General features: G+C 43.8%; 1 protein-coding gene across 1 annotated transcript; it reads left to right on the top strand.

Moving 5' to 3' along the window:
• Nucleotides 1-1,127: 1,127 nt before the first annotated feature.
• Nucleotides 1,128-22,409, top strand: LOC144672799 (uncharacterized). The gene is made up of 10 exons (XM_078534785.1): nucleotides 1,128-1,177; nucleotides 7,064-7,304; nucleotides 7,445-7,532; nucleotides 8,721-8,778; nucleotides 10,359-10,402; nucleotides 12,793-12,915; nucleotides 14,388-14,510; nucleotides 14,931-15,065; nucleotides 19,988-20,110; nucleotides 22,311-22,409. The coding sequence occupies exons 1-10, from the start codon at nucleotides 1,128-1,130 to the stop codon at nucleotides 22,334-22,336; spliced, it is 1,011 nt and encodes a 336-aa protein (XP_078390911.1). The 3' UTR covers nucleotides 22,337-22,409.
• Nucleotides 22,410-22,685: the final 276 nt, after the last annotated feature.

Genomic DNA, 22,685 nt, shown 5'->3' with positions numbered 1-22,685 from the left:
TCAGGAGGTCACTGAACTCACTGCAGTGAAAAGGAAACGAAATCCTGACCCCGTGTTGTTATTGCAGCATTAAACATATTATTCTGCTGGATCAGAGACCTAGATGGTGAAATTGCAAAGCAATATTCGAGCTGAGGGTTTGCTGTCAGGCGAGTTGGATTTGATTCCTGCACTCAGTCAGTTTATAACCCGTTTTCACAATGACATCGTTAGGAGAACAACGGCACTGAATAAGACAATGAAACACTGTTACATTTAAATGCAGGCTGCCATTTCTAAATATCAAGAGAGGTAAACGAACATATTAAGTCGCCAGGCACGGTTTCTCTGACCTGCAATTATGACCATCACACGCTCATTGATCATGGATACTAAGCAGCTTCCAATGACCGGGGAGGGGTGGTGGGTGCTTTATATTCCCACTGGCTCCGTCCTCTTTGCCGCTTTCTGATAACCCTGAATTTTTCAATGGTGTCTTTTGTGAGAATTTCAGATGAGGGCAACCGTGGATTACCCCTCTAAAAGCAGATATGATAGGACTTCACTGTGTCAGGATGCATGGAATGGTGAATCTCTCTCCTTTCAGATCGACTCCAGTTTCCTGATGAGGAATATCCGGGAGTGGTGGCTACCATCTGGTTTAAATCATTTCAATCAATGTAAATCAATGGAACTTTATGCATTGTTGGGCTGTGAACGTCTGCTAATTCATATGAATTTTCCCTGGTAAAGGGGGTAGATTTCAGGTTTGAATGGAATTGGGATCGCCCTATTTACTAGGATAGTGAAATAATTAGAATGTGGGAGACAGAGAGTAGGATGAAAGGTGGTATCCTCTAATCGTTCGGATGTGGCCGAACGTGTCAGCTCAGGCTCTGCACGCAGCCTTAGCTGCCAGTTCAGTAAAAATCACAAACAAATCTGATGCAGCATTATGGAGCCTTATATCAAAGTTAAATGTAGGCACTTAGTGAGACAGTGACCAAATTATATAGATATGTTTGTGAAATTGAGAAGGTGCATTTACCGATGAAACGGAGTCGTAAACCTTGGAGAATAGAGGCAAATTCTGAGAGAGCAGGAGGCCATTCACTTAGGTCATAAATAAAAGCTACATTATTGCATGAATGGTCATCAACTACGAGAATGGTGCAGCCCCCATGGCTAACTCAGGAAGGTAAGCGTATTGAAAGAAACAGTGCACAATTAAGCCGGAATTAGCTTTATGCCTGAGACTGAGAAAATTTCAAAAAATGGAAAATTGTTCCCAAATACAACTTATTTCTAGACATTAGGAGATGCCTAGAAATAAATGTGATAATAGGCATAAAAAGTGTCTTCAAACACAATGGAAGGAAGAGAGGAACTAAATGTTAGGCACGTAGTGTATGAAATATGTAAATTAAGCAGGGAGGTCAAGGAGTTGGCAGCTGAATGTATTTTAACAAGAGCGAAATCCCATTCACTTATCAACAATCTGCTGAATATATTTTAAGAGCACTAAATTACATTCACTTATCACAACACTGCTGAATGTATTTTACCCAGCAATGCATCCCATCCATTTATCACCACTCTGCTGAATGTATTTTACACAGCACTGCATCCCATTCACTTATCACATCTCTGCTGAATGTATTTTACCCGACACTGCATCCCATCCACTTATCACCACTCTACTGAATGTATTTTACACAGCACTGCATCCCATTCACTTATCACCACTCTGCTGAATGTCTTTTACCCGGCAGTGAATCCCATTCACTTGTGACCACTCTGCTGAATGTATTTTACCCGACAGTGCATCCCATACACTTATCAACACACTGTCGAATGTATTTTACCCTGCACTGCATCCCATTCACTTATCACCACTCTGCTGAATGTATTTTACCCGGCACTGCATCCCATTCACTTATCACCACTCTGCTGAATGTATTTTACCCAACACTGCATCCCATTCACTTATCACCACTCTGCTGAATGTATTTTACCCATCACTGCACCCCATCCACTTATCACCACTCTGCTGAATGTATTTTACCCGGCGCTGCATCCCATCCACTTATCACCACTCTGCCTAATGTATTTTACCCAGCACTGCATCCCATCCACTTATCACCACTCTGCTAAATCTTTTTTAAACAGCACTAAATCCCAATCAATTATTACCACTCTGTTCTCCTACTGATTTGGGTTTGCAATATAGCAAACTCCTCGGTTTAATTATTACCATCTTCTTGGTAAATCCTTAAACGGCATCGCCCTGTCACCATCTTTGAAAAAAAAAATCTTCGGGTCCTCTCAATCTCCGAAATCAGTGCTCCTCCTGTTTTCTTCAGTTGTCTAACACGGACTCCCTTTAACTTGGCTGCCTTCTATTGCCGCTGTGATATGATCTGACATCCCCTTCCCAAACCGTTGCGCCCTGCCACCTGGCTCTGTATTTTAAATCTTCCTAAAAATCGATGTTTTTTTTAGTAAGAATAGGTTCTTCAGCCTTCCCAAGTAGATCATCTATACAGCTGAATTGGTTGATAGCATTAGACTGTGGAAACCATCTTCGGTCGGTTAACAATTTATTATCATTGCCTCGCCCGTTAGACTATGATGCATAGAAGGAGATGTCGGATTTTGGGCACATCGAGACTTACCCAGGATTCAATGTGGTCATGGCTGATCCGATAATCGTCAACTCCACTTGCCTGCCTTCTCCCCATAACCCTTGATCCCTTTACTTATTAGAAACCTGCCTATCTCAGCCTTGGATAGGATTAAAGGCCACCTATACCGCCCTCTCCGGTCGTAAATTCCACAGATTCACTAGCCTCTGAGAAAATAAATTCTTCCTCATTCCTGTTTGAAATGGGCGTCTCCTTCCTCTCAGATTATACCCTCTGGTCATAAATTCGGCCACAAATGGAAAGAACCTCTCAGCAACTAGCCTGTCAAGCCCTCTAACGAATCATATCTGTTTCAACAAGGTCGCCCCTCATTCTTCTATAACCCAATGAGTCCAAGCCCAAACAGCAAAACACTCCTCATCAGAAAATCACTCCATACCCGGTATCAAACCTGGTGAACTTTCTCTGGACTTCCCCCAAGGCCAATGTAACTGCCCAAAACTCTCTCCTCATACTTAGAACTGATAACTCAGACTGAATAAAGCCTCAGGCCTGGTCGCAGAGCAGGCAGCCAATCCAAATCCAGACCACGGCCAATTCCGAGCCTCGATAATCCCCCATGATCTGACATGACTGAAATTTTGTGACCGGGCAATGTGGAGTCCAGGTCTCCAGTCTGATTCAGTCGTCACCCCACATTCCGGGTAGGTCCTGCTTTGTTTTAGGAAAATATCTTTTGGTTTGAGTCTTGTAACGTTTCAATGAAAGGTAAATGCTAAGTAAACCTAAGCAAATGGACAATCTAAAGGATAGGTTCATTTTGAGTTAACATGTCACAGCTATAAAGACACGATCACAAGCAACAAAGAGCGTTTCATTAGTTTCGGAATGGTGCCAGTAAGTCTGTGAAACATTGTTTCGCCTTTGATGGAAATATACATTATTCGCATGGTTTCCCAGAATAAATGGGAACTTTGGAATTCAACCTATTTAGTTTGTATTTCTACCTGGAAGTCGGCTGTGTGTGTGTTCGAGTGCGTGTGTGAATTTTTTGCCAAAGAGACAATGATCAGTGTGGAGCCTCGGTTAGCAAGCTATTTTGTTTCATTCATCTCTGTGTGTTTGTGTTTGCTGACAGAAACAATCATTTCAGTTTGGGTACAGACAGTTGCAGCAGTAGTTTTCCATTTGTGCAGTCTGCATGCCACAGAACCGAGTAATGTGATATATGAACTTCAATACCGATGTGAGTCCAGATATTGAGGCCATAGGTCCAATACCTGGTGGATCATATCAAACACCTCGTCGCTACGGCTGCTCACAACAGGCAAATCAATCACCATAATCGTCCTCCACGTGTTTTTAAAGCAAAAAGCAAAGTGTCCAACATTGGATTTCATTCTGCGTTTTGACAGCACTTACTAAATAATCCTGGTTTTGCTAAGAATTACATTGTCAAGCAATTTAAATGTATCAGTCGCGCTCACAGAGTGGCTCACTTACGCGTGATAGATATATTCACACAGGGGGCCCTGTCCCCTGCAAACAGAAAGAACATGCCTATGCATTGTGACTTTTTATTTAGACAAAACCTCGGGGGACAGTCATTCCCTGGTTCATTCCCCATGTTAATACCCTGAGTAATCAGGGCCGTCTTGCCTGGTTCGAATTTTAGGAAAAGCTTGGCAGTTAAGTGTCCGCTGGTTCATTCGGCATAGCAGTGACCCAGTAATCAGCGTCCAGATAATCACCACCCTCTTTTCATGCAGTATACATTTCACCCTTTGAGATTTGCTATTCTTGCAAATCTTTCCTGATGAGTGCAAGACAAAGAGCTTCAACCGCATTTGCCTTATTAGTGCAATACTCATGTCCTGTAAAACCAAGTGGCTATCGATAACAATGTCAAACTCACCTGACGAATCCTCTCAGAGTTGTGAGCACACCTCCAAATCGTATGCCACGAAAACTCTATGGATGATGTCATATTGTTGCTCCTGTAGCCATTTCATTACGGAAACAACTTTCACAAATGACATAAAGCACATTTCTCCTTCACGCTCATTACGTTTATGTGCCGAGCCAATCTGCTCTCCAAAAAATAGGAACGAGGTGTGGCCTCTGGATTCCCTGTCCCATGCACTAGCTTGGGGGATTTCCTTCTTCCAATTCTATTTTAAGTGCGCGTATTTCTCTATCAAAAACGTGAATCAACGTTTGTCTTTCTAATTCTCCGCCTTCCTCGATTTCCTTTCTTTCAAACGTCTTCCTCTCTAGTTTGAATTGTCTCACCACGTTAATTCTGGTTAGCAGCAATAGATGCGAGTGCTCTTTTCCTCCTTAAGGTTAATTATAAGACAATATTTCTTCTCTCCAGGAATCCCTGAACAAAGGAAATAACCATGTTGAGATTTCGCTGAAAACAGCAAAATTCAAGGTGAAATCTTGTTGGTTCATATTCTGGAAAATTTCAGCACCCCTTTCCCGTCTTTCCACTGAGAGATCCGGTAACACCCCCGAATTTTATCCGGCCCTTGGCAGACAAAACAACTTGTTCAAAAGAAGTAAATCCCCAAGAGAACAATGGAATGCAAACCAATGTTTTTTTAAAAATTAACTTCACAACTAAATTCACCATTATTCGAGGTTTAACATGTGGATGATTTTGCAAACTAAGGGGTAAATTTCATTTGAACAAGCGACAAAATAAAGGTATGCTCACGGAGTAAACAGCATTCACTTTGCTTCTCCCAGAAACGGGGCACCACGTGAAATCATGCAGTTTTCTAACTCGACCCTCGCTCGGATCTCGCATTTTCCATTCAATTGCCCTTCCGTCGTTTTCATCAGCTGGTGTATTATGTCAGACATCCCCAGACATGGTTACCACCGACAGGCTGCAAGTCTACGAGCCCTCCCTCACTCCGTTCACGACAGCCTGTTGGCACCGAACCCCTTCTCTGTCACAATTTTAAGTTCTAGTGATCCCTGTCAACACTTAAACTGTATCAAAGGGCCTTGCCCAATTCATAATCACTTCCCCTTCCTCCTATCACTATTATGGTCTTTCCCCCTGTACAACACGCATAACAACACGGTCTCTGCTCTATTCTCGGAGAGCTGGTTTTCCACAAGGATCAAATTGCGAAATGACATGAAGAAACCTGTTCTATATGGAGTGAACCATAGCCGTTTTTATCCACATGAATTCTCAGTATGTTCTAAGCTGCCAACTATTAAAATAGACTGCTATCCAGAAAACTCTAATTGGCAATCAATTTGCCCTTTCCTTGTGAAACGCAAGCTATTACACAGACAAGAATTACACAGGAAAAATACATTATTGAGCTTTTGGTATACTCTTCAGTCCACATTGCCCTCAAAGGGGACATTGAACAAATAAGAAAATTAAGGCTTATTTTTCCCAAGGACGTGAATGGGCCATCACATGATCTAATGATGCCAAATCATCATCCTCGCTCTCCCTTGCAAAATCATTAAATTAGTTCTGATTGAGAAAGTACAAATTGCCTTAGGATGAAATTTTGCTATTCCCTCTCCCCACGAGCCAACTTGACTGTTCCGATGTTCTTTCAGCTACCAAGAACTGCAAACTTATTAAGCAGTTGTGCAGCAGCAAAAAGTAAAAGGAGGGGGATTGGGGGGTGGGGCGGGGGGGGGGGGGGGGGGTGGTGTGGGTGGGGGGATTGGTGAAGACAATACCCATGATGAAGCACCATAAATCACTCTGACACTGACAGCTAATTGCTCAGATACTGGCAGTGTGTGTATTTTAGAGGGTGGCAGAGAGGGAGATAGAACGCTGTATACTGGAAGTAGGCCAGTGTGACGTAGGACTCAGGTCTTTGGATTGCGTGGTGGGCCATGAGTTCTGCTGCATTTCATTCAGAGAAGGAGGTCGATGTGACAGCATTTCGAAAGATCCTGAGGGATATGTTCACATGGAAGTTTGGTCCATCGCCAGGTCCAATAGTACACTATGTTCTATCTAAAGCAGTTTGGAGGAATCCAGCAGCATAACTTACTCATTGCTTCACGCAGAGCTGGGGAGCTATCCTCAGTGTAAATGTGATACCAGCGTCATTACCACAGTTATTGATTTAACAGCGTCACAACCGATGCCAGATGGAGCAGATTCCATTGCAGTACAATCTGAAGGCATCTCACGTCTGAGTGATTCAGTCGAAGTGAAGAGTTCAGTAATGCAGACTTAGCTTGTTGCCATGCCTGCACAAGTTATTGCAATGCCAGCTCAGGCTGCTGCCATCAAAAATGTTGATGTCACTATTCAAAAGGGCTTGCAGGGTTTCACAGCAGACAGGCAAGCCGCCCTCCAACACATTAAAAGGGCAACTGAAGCACGTCCCCGCCGGAGCAGGAATGACTCCGTGCATCAAACAATTGCTTTCCGCTCTTAGGTACATATCGTTCATTCTCCCAGAAGAGACAACCTTCTATTTCCCGGTGCCTTCCTGTCGGCCTGTGTACACTGCTGCTGCCAAGCCGAGGTCGGACAATCTGAAGCCCGGCCTGTTAGGATCAGGGCAGCTCGAGGGTGTGCACCAGGACGACCTGCACACCGACCAACTGAAAGTCACCATTCTTCCAACCACCATGCTGCAGCCACTGGGGTCAGACTGGGTCGGGGCTCTAGGCCAGGTATGGGCACATGGATGTATAACACTATGGATTCGGGGGCCACAGAGACCTTAGATGGCCAGTCGACTATCAGTAACTAAGTTTAAGATAATTTAATAAGCAGCAACAGTTTATGAATGATGTATGAATTAATTCGGCAGAAAAAAGGGATTTGGTTCGTGAGAATTGGAGGCTGTTTATTGATCTCATGGGGCGAACAGGCAGTTGGCACACAGCTTGCTAAGCTCAGTATGTTCTGACAGGAGCATCCTGCACTCCAATCCAAGGGTTAGGCAACTCTTCCCGGGATCCTGCTCCTCCCCCTCCTATCCATCTTTCATATTCAGAGTTCAGCTGCCTGTATAACACTAGAGACTCCCCAAGTGTGCCCCTGCTTCTCGAGTGCTTTTTAATGTACCTTAGTTTACCGGGGGCTGGTAGCTTACACAGTGTCCATTACATATTTAAACTCTTCTGATCAAGGGTTATGGGACAGGTTCCAAAACTGTCAGTGTCGTTACCTGCTCCCCTTTTCGAGGTCGGAATTTCTAGCTTACACCATGCTGATGGACATACCCTGGCCTCTCGTGAAGACTTGCACAGATAAGGGAATGCAAAAGCCCCCATCCTATGCACTTAGGAATGTCAACGTAGAAACCTGAATCAACTGTCCCTGACGTGTCTGGAGGCTGATTAAAAATGTTTTATGTTTAGAAATGGAATTTGTAGAAAATGTTTTTCTGGAGAGAGAAAATCGATGCTGTTTCGCTAACCTGAAAAGAGTTCTTTGCAATGAGGAAATTATTTGTCCTTTTTGCGCCATGATTCCTTACAGATGGCAGTTACAAAGGGGAAACAAAAGATAATTTGTTGATTTCTGAATGAAACTGATTAACGGTTTGGTTTATAAAGTTGCAAGATTTATTTGTGTGGTAGCTTCCATTTCTGAATTGTGCCGAAGAGGGCACAGTGTTGGGGAAAGAAAGGTCTGCGTCTAACGTTCACTGAGGGGTTGTTTTTGGATTCACTGGTGCGACAGTCAGATGAGGCTATGATCGGCTGTCCAGTCAGAGAGGATCTGCGTGGGTTTGTGGGATCCCTTCCTCTCCATCTTCCCCTTCCGCCTCCTGCTTCTGCTTGGCTTCTCTGCCTCCTGCTAATTGAAGAGGAAACATAGTATGCATTCGTTGCATAAAGGGCATCATTATCTTCCCCTCTGAAACAGTGGGTAGTGACCAGTTAGATGTCTCGATAAAATGGCCTTTATCACCTTCATTAGCAATAAAAAGCACTGTTCACCCTCCCGGCAAAAGGGTAGATTGCAGTGAGAAATGGCACAGGGAAGCAAATATATTTCATACTGTCCTTCGCTGAGGACAATTTGGAGCATTTATGCCTGTTGACCTAAAGCTGAGAACACATTGCTCCCTCTTACAGGACCCTGTCGCAGTCTGAGCCTCCTCTGTCCATTCTACCGGCCAAACTACAGACCAAGGTAGGTAAAAACATTTGCTCCCGTGATGGGGTGCGGGAGTTCAGAGCAGAAACATTATTTTCAGATCCATAGCCTTCACAACGCGAAAGAAAACTTCCTGTAAGCTACATTTACTTGAAGTAGCAGTACAAAACACACCAATGACTTTAATCCACTTAACAACCACCAGTAGACATCAATCAGCAACTCTACAACAAAGGGTACTGTTTAGAGGAGTGCGGGTCATTTCCGATCTTCATCGTATGTCCATCACTGAGGGGCGAAGGGAGGGCGATTTATGGAGGGTTGAAGTCCGAAATGGCGGCTTTAGAACGGGGAGGCGTGCACGCCTATCAATGGAGCTATTAAATCAGTCAAACAATGAAAGTTGTGCGCTGCGCTTATTTAGTCCATAAGCTCTGCATATTGGAGACTCGATACAATGCGTCCTAAGGGCAGATGGACTATTTTGTTCTTGGACAGGGAGGCAATCGCACTGGTTTCCAAGTCCCGTCGACCCTGGTACATAATAAAAGGGGGAGGCCATTCAGCCCTTTGGGCCTCTGGCACTGCGACAGGAAGAGGCCATAAATTCACTTGAACATCTATTTTGGAACAGGTGAGAGGCAAGGAGCACCTGGAGTCTGCACCAGAGTGTAATATCATATATGTGACCTGTTCACTAACTCAATTCCACCAACATACCTCCAGATACCTTCATACTCTTTCTGCTAAAAGTCTCAGCCTCAGTCTGGAAAACCAAAGTTTACCCCTTTGTGGGAGTGAGTTCCAAATTTCCACTAACCGTGGTTTCATATTTTGTTTGTTGCTGTTTCCTGGAATGTCGGTGGATTGGCAAGTGCAACTTATTATTCCCATCCCCAATTGCGCTTGAACTGAATGCTGTTCTCGGCTATTTAATAGCCAACCACATTGCAGTGGGCGTGTAGCCACATTTCTCGCAGAGCTCCTACGTGCTGAAGATTTAATACCCTTACGGACATTAATGATCCAGATGGGTCCTTACAAAATCCGTCACTATTAATGGGATGAGTTTATAAGTCCAGATGTATTAACTGAGTTTAGCTTCCACTGGTTGCCGCAGAGAGTTTTGATTAATTTGTGCCACTATCTCCCCGAGCTGCCTGCCGTGCCTCCTGAATGACACACCTGTAAAATCACTTTGTTCTCGACACGGCCTTCAGAGGGATTTATTTATCTTAAACACACAACCATATTGCTTAATCATCCATTATCAGCATTGTTAATTCAACCGCACCACTATATAACTCATGCATCGCACAGCAGCGTTCTCGTACACCCGGGCAGTGTCCCCCCAGCTGCCAAGATCAATATATCATCTGTGAGATGAGGAGCGAATATCTGAACAAAGTGATCCTGATGCAATTCGCTGCTGGCTGGATCCGACACAGGCAATGTAAACTTCAGTGTGCTTCCCCCAGCTTTGCATTCCAAGCCTTTGTAGATTAAATGGGGGGCGGGATTTCTCTTCTTGATTTTGGCTTCATTCCACTCGATAAGATCTGAACTTCGATCAGCTGGTGTTTGCACTTCTTGGCGGATCCACTTTCACGATATAGGTCTGAGAAGTTTGTGGTGTGCAAGCAGAAAGCAGTGATCCAAGGTAAGTTACACGTTTCTCTCAAAGAATTAATGTGAGCAATATGATCTGGTTCAAACTGCTGTGCGATTGATTGTATGTTGGGAATTTTCTGTAGATGTATGTTTAATTCATTGTCGCTCTGTGAGCGTGAGTGCAAATCTCAATTCCCACCACCAGCCCCACAGCCCCGATGAGTTGCTGAAGTGTTGCTGCTCTGGTCTATCCAGGTGTTTAGAGTCGAGTGTTTCGAAAATGTGAGCGAACACGAATGCTCTTTTTAAAAAAAAACTGTTTCCATTCGAATGATGGGATATAGAACAGTGCAGCCCTCACCTATCACTGAAACCTGGAGTAACGCAGAGTTCTTCTGCACTTTTGGCGAACGAATGTCCGCTCATTACTGATCAAGAAGCTATGTTTTATCTGTCAGAACAGCCCGTCCAAAAGCGCGGAGCTCATTATGATCTGGCCCTCCGACAATGCAGCACGACCTCAATACAGAAGGTTGACAATGCAAAACTGCCTTAATAGATCCCTTCCGAAATTGCAACACTCTCTCAGCACAGAGCCTCAAAAAGTGTAGCACTCTATAACTACTGATCCCCAGCAGTGCAACGCTGCCTCAAAACTGACCCTCTAACAGTGCAGCACTCGCTCAGTACTGAAACCCGACAGTGCAGCGCTCCCTTAGTACTGACCTTTCGAGAGAGCAGCACTCCCTCAGTACTGACCCTCCGACAGCGCAGCATCCATCAATACTGACCCTCTGACAGTGCAGCGCTCCTTGAATACTGAACATCCAACCGTGCAGAACTCACTCAGCACTGACACTCCGATAGTACAGCGCTCCCTGGTTGCTCACCCTCTGACAGTGTAGCTCTCTGTTAGTGCTGCTAAACAAAAAGTGCAGGCAAGGAGTATTGGGCTCAAGTTCCTCGAGTGTGACTTCATCGCTCGATATTCCTCCTTAGAGTCGAGACTTTTGTCGACATTTTATTTACACAGTTGTAATATAATGAAAAACCTTAACCAATATTACAGAGCACGAAGAAAAAACATATATTGCCGTTATCACTGAAAAAACGATTATGCACTGGACTTTGAATTCTATAAGGTCAATTGACTTAGTGATTTGCAACAGCTTTGAATCAGGGAACTGGAGCTTATTTTATTGAGATTCAGTTTCACTGTTTCCATCAGACCTGAATTCAATTCATTTCTCCCTCATTCCTTCACTCCCCTGGCCTCCCACTCCGTCTATCACTCACTAACTCACCTCATTGCTCACCCATCAGCATGAAGGTGTAAAACATTCCTCAGATGCATTCGGCGAAACACAGGGTGTTGTTGTTCTTATTAATCACTCATTCAAAGGATGTGGGCGCTGATTAGACGAGCGTTTGCTGAAAACCCTAATTATCCCTTGAGAATGTGGTGTTGAGCTGCCTTCTTGAATCACAGCAGTCCCTGTAGTGTAGGTGCACCCACAGAACTGTGAGGGTGGGAGTTCCAGGATTTTGACTCAGTGACAGTGAAGGAATGATGATATAATTACAAGTCAGGATGGCCTGTATCTTGGAGGGGAACTTCCAGGTGGTGGTGTTGCCATATATCTGCTGCCCTTCTCCTTCTAGACGGTCGTGGTCGTGGATGTTGAAGGTACTATTTAAGGAGCCTTGGTGAGTTCCTGCAGTGCATGTTATGGATCGTACAAACTGCTACTGCTGTGCGTCAGTGGTGGGGGAATTAATGTTTGTGGGTAGGGTGACATTCAAACAGGCTGCTTTGTCCTGGATGGTGGCTTCTTGATTGTTGTTGTAGCAGTGCTCTTCTGGAGAAGTGGAGAATATTCCATCACACCCCTGACTTTTGCCTTGTCGGTGTTGGGCTGGGATTGGAGAATCAGGCGGTAGGTTTCCAGCGGGATTACCAGCCTTGGCCTGCTCTTGTAACCTAATCATTTATATGTCTGGTCCAGTTCAGTTTCTGATCAATGTTGCCTCCCAAGATCTTGATGGTCGGTGTTTTAACAATGGCATTGGGTTTGAATACCCCTACTGTCCTGGACCGAATGCTTTCCGCTTAAGTGAACATTACTGAAATATGAAGATATTGTCTGTGTACTGATTGGGCGCCACAATATCTACTTTTCAACAGAGAGTGCGGCATTTTCTAAAATATAATTATCAGGCTGTGAAAACATTTAGGGCGAACTGTAATCCTGACGGGCGCTACGTAATTGCAGGTTTTTTGGGATAACAAATGATTCCCCGCAGACATTGATCATTCTGACTCCCAGCTGCGGGGAGATCCATTGTTTCATGGCACCACTTGCGTTATCACTGTTTAGGTCGCATCTGATGTCTGGTTTGACCAATCAGGGACCGAGAAATGTTGATATGTCTTTTCAGCAATGGCGTCCATGAGTGATGAAAACCCTCGCGGGAAGATTGAGGACATTTTGAATACGTTCGACAATCCGAATCTTCAATTCGTCTTGAGGCACATGTTAACCTTCAGAGACTTCATCACCTGTAAGGCCGACACTATCGCTCTAAGTTATGGTTTCCTTGAATTTATTTGTTGCTTGGCTAAGAATAATAGAGCTGAAACATTTGCTTAATTTTGATTCCAATTTTGGAGGCTTTAATTGTCGTCTCTTCCTTTATACATTTTATGCCTCCACCCATTCTTCAATCCTTCCTTTCTTCCTAAATCCTTGCAGTGATTCCCCACGTGTTCCTGAATAGCATGGCAGGTTTACAAAGTGTTTAAGAGGGCCTATGGAATCATTTCATTTCTTAACTGAGGTATAGAACAGACAAGCATGGCGCATATACTGCATCTGTGCAAATCATTAATCAGGCATACATGATTCCTGAGTGCAGCGCTGGTTACCGTATTACAACAAAGATCTGATTGTATTGGATAAGATACGGTGGAGGCTTTTGGGGATCGGACTGGAAAACTGCAGCTGTGCAGAAAGAATGGATCGGCTGTGATTGTTCTCCATCAAACAGCGGAGCCAAGGGGTGAACTGGTTGAGATGTACAGAATTATTAGGGGCCTGGCTCAATAAGATATGAAGGAGAAATTTCCTTTACCAGAGAGAGCAGTGATTAGGTGGCATAGATTTTAGTTGATCTGTGTTAAAAAATGGAAAGGGAGTTGAGATTTTTTTGTTTCAGACAGTGGGATGCAGGGTTCCGCAACTCATTGCCAGAAAGTGTAGTCGAGGCAGAACCGCTCATGTCACTTAAAAAGGGTGTGGATACGCACATGAAGTGTTGTTGGCTGCATGGTTACAGAACAAATGCTGGATGAGGCGAGACGGCTCGTTTTCCAGCTGGTGCAGACACGGTGACCCAAGTGGCCTCTTTCTGTATAGTAACCTTTGCAAAATTCTATAGTATTGAGCAGGTGGTGACTATTGTAATAAAGTTAGAGATTATTTTGCGTTGACTTTTAAGAGGATGAATCCTTTAAGTTTATGAATGGTAAGGACAGGGTTGAATTGGAGTGAATGCACTCAATTGCCGTGGAAAGGAATTATCTCCCTATCCATAATCATTATTGACTGATGCTTAGATGGGACTCATTTCTTCATTGAGTAAGTGGGTGTACTGTGTAACGCATGAGCACAGGAAATGTTTCCGGCAGGCAGTTTAAAGTGACACTGGGAGAGCACTTGTATAAAGGTGATTGGAAATATGGGATGCGAGGCTGAGATGAGAAGTGAGAATGGGATGAGACTTGGGTGAAGTCTAAACACCACCCCTCGTTAACTTGGCTAGGTGAGCAATTACGGCGCTCTATATTCTATGTACTTCCAAGAACTTTCCTTCTTCCTTCCCCCCTTAAATTTCATCCCTCTTCCCAGCATTCACTACCTTACATCATTCATTTCTTCCAAATTTACTTCCCTCCTTCCCCGTTTCTATTCGGTATTGTCTGCCGGAGTGAATGACCTCATGCACTCTGACAAATGCTTCTCTCTTATTTCTAGTTAAGGTCTCTGGAGGTCTGAAGAATTCACGGCAGAGGATCAGTGATCTCCTCGACCGCTGTGATGACAATCTGCTCGCCTTCTTCTTTAATCAGTTCTTAGTCTTCAGAAAGGACGTTCAACGTGAGTTCTGCAGATAGATTGTAACTGTTCAGTTGAGTGATAAAGTTTCCTGCTCGTATGAAGTCCACATTCCACCATTAACCTGGGATCCACAGTCCTTCACTGGATAGGGATACAGAACTTTAACATTTTCATATATGCTATTAGCAAATCGCTCTGTCATTTCAATCCTCCAGGCATTCAAGCACTCCTGGCTCCTGACAATCCTCCATATCCAGGTCATTGTACATTTTTGATGATCATCACTTCGCTATTGGCAGACATGTCGCGATGTACCTTGCACATCACCTCCGTGGCACACTCCCCAGTCAATGAAATGCCCAGTCCTCGGTCTCCGATCTCAAGCAGTTTTCAAATTCTAACTCCACAGTGCGACCGTTTGGCGGTGGATTCTGTGACTGCTCTTCATTTCACTTACAGGAATTATCTCCAGTGGTGACCGGGACAATGCAAAGACTCGTCGACAAAATCTCGTCTGTCTCCTCGACCAGGCAGAGGAAGGAGATCTGATCGCTTTTGAGCAGATTATATCAAGCTACATCTCCATTGCTCGAGGTGAGTCACAGTTCCTATCGTCTAAGATCTGTCAAAGCCCACGCGTGCCAACAGTTTATTATTATACAATCAAAGTTCATGGAAGTCCACAATTTATTGTTATACACACAAAGCTCATGGAAGCACATAGGTTATTATTATACAATCAAAGTTCATGGAAGTCCACAGTTTATTATTATACACACAAATATCATGGAAGGACATAGGTTATTATTATACAATCAAAGTTCATGGATGCCGACAGAACACTGTACAATCACAAACATGTTGAGATTGACATGTGCACATTCGATGCCACATCAAGGCCATGGGCCTAGTGGTGCAAAATTGGATTAGAATAGTTGGGTGATTGAATGGCGCAGGCCCGATGGGCCGAAGGGCCTTTTACTGTCCCTTAAACCTCTGTGAATCTATGATTATATTCATCATGCCTTGGGGCCTGCGTCTGCTGGCAAAGGAGGCGAATCAGATTCCCAATATGCATAGTGTTTAACTTCTGTTTGAGGTTTTGCCTCATGCTGTTAACCATTGGTCAGCCATGAAAAATGTGTATGATAATGATAACCATTAGTTATAGAGCACCATTTAGAACACAAACTCATCGCAGCGATTGACAGCAATGATATCAAACAGTTATTTAACACCACTTCACATAAGGAGGTGTGAGCACAGGCTAATGAGGCTTCGGTCCAACGGGGTGATTTTAAGGAACAGAGACAATTGAAGAGACACGAAGGCTTGGGAAAGGGATACAGATGTTTAGAATATAAGCAGTTGGTAACTAATGTTGGAGCAGTTAATAATGATGGTGCTCAAGAGGCCAGAAACCAAGGAGCAGAAATGGAGGGTTTGCCATCCGGTGTTCTCTGTGTTCCGCTTCATCCCATTCTCTAATAAGCCTCCGCTGTTGGCACTACCATCTCTGTGTATCTCACGTGAAGAAATACGAACACGAGTAGCCCATTCATCCGTTCAAATCTCTGTCCTCATTCAATGACCTAAATTTATCTAGACATTTGTGGTTTAAGATAAAGCAGATAAAAAAGGCCCTGTGACAGGCACAAGCAGAGTAAAACTGTAGACAGCCTATAGAAGTATAGGACATACAGGTGCGAGGTTAAAAAAGGAAAGTAGGAAAGCAACGAGGTGGTAACAATAAAATTTGGCAAGTAAAATCAAAGAAAACTCCATTATTCTTTATCAGTAGATTAGGAACAAGAGAATAACTGAGGACACGGTCCGGCCTAACCGAGGCCTCCATGGAAACTTGTGGGTTGATGCTGAAGATGTGGGCAGGGTCCCAAATGTGTACTTTTTCTCTGTCTTCACTAAGGAGAGGGATGATGCAGACATTCTACTTAAGGTGAAGACATGTGAAAGCTTACATGCAATAAGCATAGTTAGAGAGGGCGCACTGAAGGACTGGCTTCACTGAAGTTCGATAAATTACCAGGGCCAGATGGATTATATGCCAGGCTGTTAAAGGAAACCAGGGAGGAAATAACGAATGCCCTTAAGACTACTTTCCAATCCTCACTAGATACAAGCAAGGTAGAAGAGGATTGGGAGACTGCAAGGGCTGTACCAAATTTTGAAATAGTTTGTGTGGGAGCGGCCATAAAATTATAAACCAATTAGTATGTCTTCACTGGTGGGCAAATAATTGGTATCAATTGTGAGATGCAGGATATATTGTCACTTTGAAAGGAAGAGATTGATTACGGATAGTCAGAATGGTTTTCTCAATTGATGATAGTGCCATACCAAATTAATAGACATTTTTCACGAAGTAACAAGTCGGATTGATGAGAGCAGTTCACCGGATGTTATAAACAAGGATATTCCCAAGGCACTTGACAAGGCCCCGCATGACAGACTGGTCAAACAAGTGTGATCCCATTGGATACGGGGGAAGGTGGCAATCTCGATCCAAAGTTGGCTCATTGACAGGCGACAAATTGCAATGGCCGATGGCTGTTTTTGCAAATGGAACGCGGTTCCCAGTGGATTTCAATGCGCTCAGTGTTGGGGCTCTTGCTGTTTGTTGGATATATCAATGATTTGCACTTAAATGTGCGATCGGGAAATTTGCAGAGGAACCAATAATTGGCCCTGCATTTAGTAGTAATTTGGAAAAGTGCTGCCTCCAGGAAGCTATCAATGGTTTGAATGAGTAGGCAGAAAGTTGCCAAATAGAAATTAATCCAGAAAAATGGTGAGCTAATGCATTTGGTGAGGGCAACCCAAGCAAGGGGATACTCAATAAACAGGAACTTATTGATAGTGGCTGAGGAAGTGAAGACCTGGGAGTGCTTATCCACAGGTCCTCCAATGTTTCAGGGCACGTGGATAAGGTGGTAAAGAACGCAGATGGAATGTTCCCTTTATTGGATGAGGTGTTGAATACAAAAGCAGAGATGCAATGTTGGAATTGTCCAAAAAGCTGGTTAGGCCGCAGCTGGAATTTTGTGTAGAATTCCGGTCACCACATTATAGGAAGGACAACAGAGTTCTGAGACAGTGCAGAACGGATTTACAGGAATGTTGCCAGGTCATTAAACGTGGCGTGCGGTGTGGCGGGGTCTGTGGGATTAGGGTGACACAAAGAAAATACATTTCACCCAGAGGATACTGGGTGCCTGGGATTCACTGCCTAAACTGGTGGTTGAACCTGAAACCTTCAACTCAATTAAATGGTACCTGAAACGCTGTAACCTGAATTGCTACGGAACAGGTGCGGGAAACTGGGGTTTAAAATGAGCTACTGGTTGATTTATTTTTCTCTTTCCATGGCCGGTGCAGACACCGTGCGCTGAATAGGATCCTTCTGCGCTTTATCTTTTCCGTGGTTCATAACTCTCACCCCTTGTCCCCCTAACCCTCTGGACATATGGTTGACAAAGCTGCGAATCTACACCTCAATTGTAATAATTGTTCAAGCGCAAATTCCCATTTTTGGAAGATCTCTCTTCACAACATTACAGTACCTTTACAGTGCAGGAGGAGGCTATTCGGCAAATCAATTTCTCTCTGGCTATCTGAAAGAGCATTCCGCATAATCCCCTATCCCTTGCATTATCCGTGTAACCTTCTATATTCTCTGTTTTCAGGTAAGAATCCAATTCCCTTTTGACAACCTCGATCGGAATTGTATCTAGCAAATTCCAGGAAGTTTGTTCCGGATGCCAAATGCAAGCTGGCCGAAAAAAAAACAATTTCCCTCCCGTCCTTTCTGCACGTTTTGCTAATCATTTTGAATATGTGCCATCTAGTTCTTGATGCTCACTTAGGTGGGAACATTTCCTCACCATTTACCCTGTTCATACTCCTCAAGATCTTGAATACCTCAACCAAATCTCCACTCCTCTCTTTCTTTTCTTCAATGGAAATTTTTCTTCAATTTTCATAGCTACATTTCTACATCCCGGGGATACTTCTTGTGAATCTCCTCCGTACTCGATATATTGTCTTCACATCCTTCCGCAAGTACAGTGCCTCAACCAAGTCTCCACTCCTCTCTTTCTTTTCTTCAATGGAATTTTTTCTTCAATCTTCATAGCTACATTTCTACATCCCGGGGATACTTCTTGTGAATCTCCTCCGTACTCGATATATTGTCTTCACATCCTTCCGCAAGTGCAGTGCCCGAAACTGGACCTGCAATCCATATGAGGCCTAATTATTGTATTATCCAAGTTCAACATGATCGCCTTACTCTTGTACACAATGCCCCTATTAATAAAGCCTAAGATAGTATATGATTTACGAACTGTGCTGTCAACACACCCTGCCACCTTCAAAAAACCTATGTACGAATACACTGAGATTCCTATTTTCATGCATCTCCTTTAGAAGCTCTCCCTTCATTTCATACCGTCTCACCATAACATTCCTGATGAAACGGATCATCTCACTCTCTCTGCAATGAACTTTATCTGTCTCTTCTATGCACAATCCTCGAGCACGTCTATGTCCATTTCAAGTTCAAGATTGTCCCCATCACAGTTGACAACAAGTTCAATCTCCATATCATGTGTAAATTTGAAATCATGCCCTGCCCACCAGATTCTGGGCCATTAATATATACCAGGCAGAGCAAGGGGGCCCCAGAACTGATCTCTGAGGAACTCCAAACCTTCCACCAATCTGAAAAACAGCCATCTATCGCTCCTCTCTGTTTCCTTTCAATCAGCCAATTCCATATTTAATTGCCTACTTTCCTTTTTATTCCATGGCCTGGAATTTCGCTCACAGGTCTGTTGTGTGGCACTGTATAAAATTAATTTTGAAAAACCTTATAGACAACATCAACAAACTTCCCTTTATCGAACTCTTAACATTTAAATGACATTGTCTTTTATTTCAATCAGAGAAGTTCAGGCCTAGTTTTGTATTTACCTTTTGTACCCACCCACCCAACGAACATCCCCAAAAACCCCCACCGTGCTAAAATGTCCAACAAGCAGATCTATTTATTTATTCATTTATTTTTGTCAATCCTCCATTTCAGCTCTAGAAAACACCGTGAAAATGGCGGGTAGTTTATTTCTGAATGTTCAAAATTCAAGGGATAACATACAATTTGCTTGATCCCCTGCCTCCCAAAACACCACCACACCCACACCCCACCACACCCCTGACCCCCACCTCCCCTTTTTTATATCTTTCTTTCAGCCCAAGGCAATGTTGCCCTTAGCCTACCCTGACTTGCTCCAAGTTATAGGCAAATACATGGCAGAAACACTTCAGGTGTACTCGACCCAGGTGTTTATTTAGCTGAGGCATGACTGATCAGACACCCGTGTCGCCTCTTTAGTTTCATTTCGCTACGTTGAAAGTCGCCTTGTGAAGGTCACTTTATTTTGTTGGTGCAGAAATGTAAAACCAGTGTTTAAGCCACAAACATTGCTGTATGTTTCCAGCAACAGCAGCTGGCAGGGCAGAGAATCCTCGTCAAATCATCGACTCTCTTCTGGATAAGCTGGATGCCGCCAGTCTCAGCGCCGTCTTGCAACATCTTCTAACGATGCGGGAGCACGGTGTCCGTAAGCATCCGTTTACATTCACATTCTTCAAATGATTCGGGGCTCATTGTGAGATACAGGAAAATCATCCACCCTTACCCAATTTCAAAGAAATTTTTGTATATCTTTATTTTTACACACGGAGGGAAGCGGGGGTGGGTGGTGGGTGGCGGGGGGGTGGTTAATGAGGAGCCCAATATGAACGCATGTACATAAGTAACTAAAGGCCAATGGACAAGTAGATAAAACTGGGACGTATTAAGGGTCCAAGCTGATGAGATTTAGCGGGATTCTTCGTGGGATCAGGGCTTTCATCACGTGGTGGTTTCTTGCTATTCACCGGAGAGTATAAATAAAAACAGGCCAGTTCCATTGCTCGAAGGGTGGTTAACAACTCGCTCTAAAAAAAATAGGGTTTCAATGGATAGCGATTGTACAATGCTGCGGCATGGAGAGATCCGAATTTCCTCTTACATGAGACACAAAGCATTCGTCTGCAGGTGAAACAGCTACCGGAGGGAAACTGAATGTTCACCTTTATTGAAAACGGTTGGATTATAAGTGTAGGGATGTATCGGGGCAACGGCGCAGAATGCGAATGAGCGTTTTTCAGGCAATATTGATCACATTATGTGAGGAATAATATAACTGAATTGGAACCACTCCATAATAGGTTCAATATTTTTTATTCTTCGAATGATCAGCTTAGCTCGATACTCATGGGGGTGTGGAAGAATACGAGGAAACGCTTTGAAATCGTTTTGTAATCTTGATGGGAGTTAAGGGGGTGGATAGTGTGTGAATGTTCCCCTCGTGGGGGATTCTAGAAGAAATGGAGCGTCGATTGGGAATCAGAGGGCGTCTATAACTGATTACGCCCAGGAGCATCTTCTCCTCACAGATGGTACTGATTTGTTACCATTGTCCATTCCAGAGAGCTGCAGAGACCGTCATTACACCTCAGAAACATAGAGAATAAGAGCTGGAAACGGTCATTCGTCCCTTCAAGCCTGCTCCAACATTCGATGTGATCATGCATGACCAATTACCTCAACGCCGTGCTACCACTCTTTCGCCACACACTTTTGACATCTTTAGAGAAGGGAGACCTGTCTATCTCCTCCATTAATATATTCAGTGCGTTGGCCTCCATAGCCTTCTGTGGTAGAGAATTGCACACGTTCACAAACATCGGAGAGAAGAGGTTTCTCCTCACCTCAGTTCTAAATGGCCCACCCTGTATCCTGAGACTTTGACCGCTTGACCTAAATCACCCCCAGCCAGAGGATGCATCATCCGTTCATCCAGTCTTTCCAGCCCTGTCATAATTGTTTATGTGTTAATGAGATTCCCTCTCTGTCTTCTAAATTCCAGTGAGTACAGGCCTAGTCGGCCCAGACTGCCCTCTTAGGACAATCCTGTATTCCAAGGAATCATTCCAACGAACTTTCGCTGCAGTCCCCCTATGGTAAGCATGTGTTTTATTAGCTAAGGAGACTAAAACTACACACAATACTCCAGTTGTTGTCTCACTGTGGGCCTTTCCAGCTGCAGTAATGCATCCTTGCCACTGTACTCAAGGACATTGATGGCTGAAATAGGCAGAATTTGAAACAATCAAGGTGTCAAGGGTAATGGTGAACAGGCAGGTAAGTGGAATTGAGATTAAAATAATATCAGGCATGAATGGCAGAGCAGACTTCAGGGGCTACGCGCCCTGCTCCTGAATGTATAATAATAATAATTATTAATATTATTGCAATTATTATTATTTTAATTACTATGCTCTTATACATTGGAGCTCATTCATCAAACAGCCAGTGTTGAGATAAAATGCGGGGGTGGGGTGGGGTTAGGGGGGAGTAAAGGGGGTTGGTGGTTGGGGAGGACGGGCAAGAGCTGCGAATAATTTAGCAGCTCGTCCTGAAAGCCAAAAACGACACACCAGGCAGAATGGGCTCCGTCATATCTGCAACAGACTGTGGTAATTTCATGTTGCTCTTTGAGCAAAAAGTTCTGGAACATGGAGAGATTAAATTTGTGATTCGGTAATACTGAGCACTGAATACTCCACATGTGGAATATTCAATCCGATTTGGGCATTGCACTACTGGTCTGATCTATTGACCATGGAGAGAGGGTGCGCATGTTTATAGAATGATATTGCAGTTATCCGGCATGTTAGTATTGTTTTAATTATGTGCATTGTTTTGCTCCACAGGCATTTCTGCTCAGCTTAATCCCTGATGTTTTACAGCTGCTGACTAAAAATCACACCCTCACAGTTCAAGTGCACTATCATCCTAACGCTGAAAAGCACTCATTAAAAACTGTACTTAAAATTGCACCTGTCGTTCCCGGTCCCTGATTTTAACAGCTTTGGAATCGACACACAGGGAAAGGGCTGGGCCTATGAGTCACGTGGCAATGCAAGAGGCATGAGGAGAATTGTGTATAATTCGAGTCAATCACCTGTGGAGTGGAATACGAGCCTAGGATCCGGACACTGCTCTTATACCAGTGAATTACCCTTGAAAGTGTCTTTAGTGAGATGGTGCCAAGACAATGCGGCCCCCTTGAGAACTTAGGATATGCA

This window comes from Cetorhinus maximus, unplaced genomic scaffold (genome assembly GCF_964194155.1).
Source record: "Cetorhinus maximus unplaced genomic scaffold, sCetMax3.hap1.1 HAP1_SCAFFOLD_44, whole genome shotgun sequence".
NCBI lineage: Eukaryota > Metazoa > Chordata > Chondrichthyes > Lamniformes > Cetorhinidae > Cetorhinus > Cetorhinus maximus.
The sequence above is the reverse complement of the archived record's forward strand: the minus strand, read 5'-3'. Positions and strand labels throughout refer to the sequence as shown.

Coding starts and splice junctions, on each gene's coding strand:
- LOC144672799 (XM_078534785.1), top strand. CDS start 1,128: ATGGTCATCAACTACGAGAATGGTGCAGCCCCCATGGCTAACTCAGGA. Junction 7,533..8,720: donor CACACAGCTTGCTAAGCTCA/GTATGTTCTGAC, acceptor TCCCTCTTACAG/GACCCTGTCGCAGTCTGAGC. Junction 15,066..19,987: donor CTACATCTCCATTGCTCGAG/GTGAGTCACAGT, acceptor GTATGTTTCCAG/CAACAGCAGCTGGCAGGGCA.